This window comes from Pyrgilauda ruficollis, unplaced genomic scaffold, assembly GCF_017590135.1.
Source record: "Pyrgilauda ruficollis isolate IOZ18807 unplaced genomic scaffold, ASM1759013v1 scaffold1949, whole genome shotgun sequence".
Taxonomy (NCBI): domain Eukaryota; kingdom Metazoa; phylum Chordata; class Aves; order Passeriformes; family Passeridae; genus Pyrgilauda; species Pyrgilauda ruficollis.
Genome location: NW_024518640.1, coordinates 1 through 3,470, shown reverse-complemented (window position 1 = coordinate 3,470; position 3,470 = coordinate 1). Strand labels below are relative to the sequence as shown.

Below are 3,470 nucleotides of genomic sequence, written 5' to 3'. Positions count from 1 at the left end.
AGTTTCGCTCCATTTTGGGTCATTTTCACTAATTTTTGTGTGTTTTCAATCCATTTTGTGTCACTTTCACTCCATTTTGGGTCAGTTTCACTCATTTTTGTGTGTTTTCACTCCATTTTTGGTCAGTTTCACTCCATTTTGGGTCAGTTTCACTCCATTTTGGGTCACTTTCCCTCCGTTTTGGGTGGCTTTCACTCGTTTTTGCGCGCTTTCCCTCGCTTCCAGCGGCGCAGGTTGAGCCCCAGCAGCGCCAGGTTAACCCCGTGGGTGCTGAGGCAGAGCAGGCACAGGTCCCTGAGGCCGAAGAGCAGAACCCCCCCGAGCCACAGCGAGGCCAGCGCCGAGGCCACCGAGGTCCCCAACAGCGTCACCGCGGCCGCCCGGCCCCGCGAGGCGCCTGCGGGAGGGCGGGGGTCACTGGGGGGGTCCTGGTGGCCCCAGAGTGTCACCGAGGGGTCAGCGAGGGGTCAGCGAGGGGTCACTGAGGGGTCACCCGTGTCCCCAAGGGGTCAGCAAGGGGTCACCAGTGTCCCCAGTCCCTTCCAGTGTCCCCACGGTGTCCCCAGTTTGTCCCCACCCCATTCCCAGTGTCCCCACCCCACTCCCAGTGTCCCCAGTTTGTCCCCAGCTCATTCCCAGTGTCCCCAGTTTGTCCCCACCCCACTCCCAGTGTCTCCAGTGTGTCCCTAGTTTGTTCCCAGTGTCCCCAGTTTGTCCCCAAGGCATTCCCAGTGTCCCCAGTGTGTCCCCAGTGTCCCCAGTTTGTCCCCAGTGTCCACAGCCCATTCCCAGTGTCCTCCCCCCTCAAATTCCCAGCCCAGTCCCCCTTTAACCCCGCCCAGTCCCCTTTAGCCCCGCCCAGTCCCCCCCGGTCCCCGCGATTACCCAGCAGCCCCTGCAGCAGGTAGAAGAGCAGCCCGATGGCGCCGTTGGGGACGTTCAGGGCGCTGTCCCCGCCCAGCACCGGCTCCACCAGCCCCAGGCCACGCCCCCACCTGGAAAAGGGGCGTGGCAACACTGAGACACGCCCACAAGCTGGCTGGACACACCCCCGTGCCCATACATAGTGTGCACAGGTGGATAAGCCACACCCCTTATTGTCTTAAGCCACGCCCCCAGATTGACGTGGTGCTTTGCTGCTTCAAGCCACGCCCCCTGAGATAAGCCACACCCATTTCCCCATGTTCATGTCTGTATATGGTCATAACTGGATTAAGCCACACCCCCATGCCCATATATGGGCATAGCATGGCCACACCCCCCACATGGCAACAAGCAGAAGCCACGCCTTCATGCCCATATATGGAAATAACACAACCACACCCTTATGACCTTATATGGACACAAGCATCACCTTTATGCCCATATATGGGCATAAGTGATACAAGCCACTCCCCTTTCATGAATACAAGCTTAAGCCACGCCTTCACAGCTATACATGGATGACACAGCCACGCCCTCTTGACCATATATGGTGCAACTCAAAGCCACGCCTTCACCTCCATATAAGGACACAACATGCAAGCCACTCCCCTGTGACCATATGTGGGCACAAGCCACACCCTCATACCCATACATGGACATAGAGCACCCACTATTATGCCATATATGGGTATAATTAGCATAACCCCACCCCTAAACCAAGCCACGCCCCTCAGACCCACTCCCGCCATTTTAAGCCCCGCCCCTTTCGCCTCACGACCCGCCCTGCCCACAGCGCTCCCTAGCGGCCCGCCCTTCCCCTCTTTCCCATTGGCCGCCGCCTCACACAAGCCCCGCCCACTCGCGTCCTCCGCCCACAGCTCCCCCTAGCGGCCTGCCCTTCCCCTCACCCCCATTGGCCGCCGCCTCACGCAAGCCCCGCCCACTCCCGTTCCCGCCCTCCTCCTCCCGTTACTCCCGGTGCTTTTACCGGGAGGAGAACACCCGAGTGCAGGACACGGAGGGCCCCAGGTCGCAGGCGGCTCGGTACGACGGGTCCCTCGCCGCTTGGTGTTCCACATGCAGCGCGTACACCGACAGCGCCGCGCCCGCCACGCACAGCGCCGCCCGCAGCGCCGCCGCCATCGTTCAACCCCCATTGGGCGGCGCCGCTGCCACTCCCACCTCCCCTCTCCTCTGATTGGCCAACAGCGATAAGGTCTGCCTTATTTCCGGTTTGGACGCGGTGTTTGATGGGAGGTGTAGTTCTTTGCGGTTGCGCATGCGCCGCGGCGTGAAGCGGGGAGGGGGAAGGAAGGGCGCGAATAAAAAAATGGCGGGAGCGCGGCCAAGATGGCGGCGGGGAGCTGAGTGAGGGCTCGGGCTCGGCCCCGCCGCTCCGGAGCCCCCCGGAGGCGCTGGGCGAAGGCCGGGGCTCGGTGAGTGAGGCCCGGAGGGGTCGCGGGAGTGGCGGGGACGGGAGGGAATTGTTGGGGAGGGGTCGCGGTGACGTCACGGGGCAAGATGGCGGCGGCGGCGTGAGGGGGGTGAGGGAAGGAGGGGAAGAAAATGGTGGAAAATTCCCTCAGGGAGAGAAATAAACTGGGATCTTTCCATCCCAATTTTTCTGTCACATCCTGAAATTTATCTCTCTTTTTCTCCACCCAAATCCCCAATTTCCTTAAATTCCCTTCCCATTTTCCTTTAAACTTCTCTCATTTTCTCAAATCCCTCTCAAAATTCCTAATTCTCCCCAAAATTTCCCCTCTTTTTCTCCCCAAACCCCCAATTTTCCCCAAATTGCCTCCCCCAAATCCCAATTCTCCGCTCAAACCCCAAAATTCCCATATTTTTCCCAAATTTTCCCCCCTCAAATTCCCAATTTTCCCCAAATTTCCACCCTTTTTACCTCCTAAATTCCCCAAATTTTCCCCCCAATTTTCCCAAATTTCCCCATTTTTAACCCTTCCCCCCAAATTTCCCAATTTTTTTTCCAATTCTTCACAATTTTTCCCCAAAATTTCCCCAAATTCCAAAAAAATTCCCCAATTTTTCCCAAATTTTCCCCTTTTTACCACCAAATTGCCCCCCTTTCCCCCAAAATTTTCCCATTTTCCCCCAATTTTTCCCCAAATTTTTCCCTTTTTCCTCCAAATTTCCCCATTTTTCCCCAAATTTTTCCCTTTTTCCTCCAAATTTCCCCATTTTTCCCCAAATTTTTCCCTTTTTCCTCCAAATTTCCCCATTTTTCCCCAAATTTTTCCCTTTTTCCTCCAAATTTCCCCATTTTTCCCCAAATTTTTCCCTTTTTCCTCCAAATTTCCCCATTTTTCCCAAATTTCCCCTTTTTTCCCTCCTAAATTCCCCATTTTCACCCCAATTTTTTCCTCCTTTTTCCTCGCAAATTTTTCCTTTTTTTTTCCCAAATTTTTCCCTTTTTCCTCCAAATTTCCCCATTTTTTCTTAAACTTTTCCTGCTTTCCCCCCAAAATTTCCCCAATTTCTCCCAATTTTTCCCCTTTCCCCCAAACTTCCCCAATTTTCCCCAA

At 55.4% G+C, this 3,470-nt stretch overlaps 1 protein-coding gene across 1 annotated transcript; it reads right to left on the bottom strand.

Annotated features, from left to right (window-relative positions):
* Positions 1-12: 12 nt before the first annotated feature.
* On the bottom strand, positions 13-2,106 carry LOC121352738 (vitamin K epoxide reductase complex subunit 1-like). Its single transcript, XM_041465919.1, has 3 exons — positions 1,913-2,106; positions 886-995; positions 13-397 (listed from the first exon to the last, which is right to left on the bottom strand). The coding sequence occupies exons 1-3, from the start codon at positions 2,065-2,067 to the stop codon at positions 192-194; spliced, it is 471 nt and encodes a 156-aa protein (XP_041321853.1). The 5' UTR covers positions 2,068-2,106; the 3' UTR covers positions 13-191.
* Between the last annotated feature and the right edge of the window lie 1,364 nt (positions 2,107-3,470).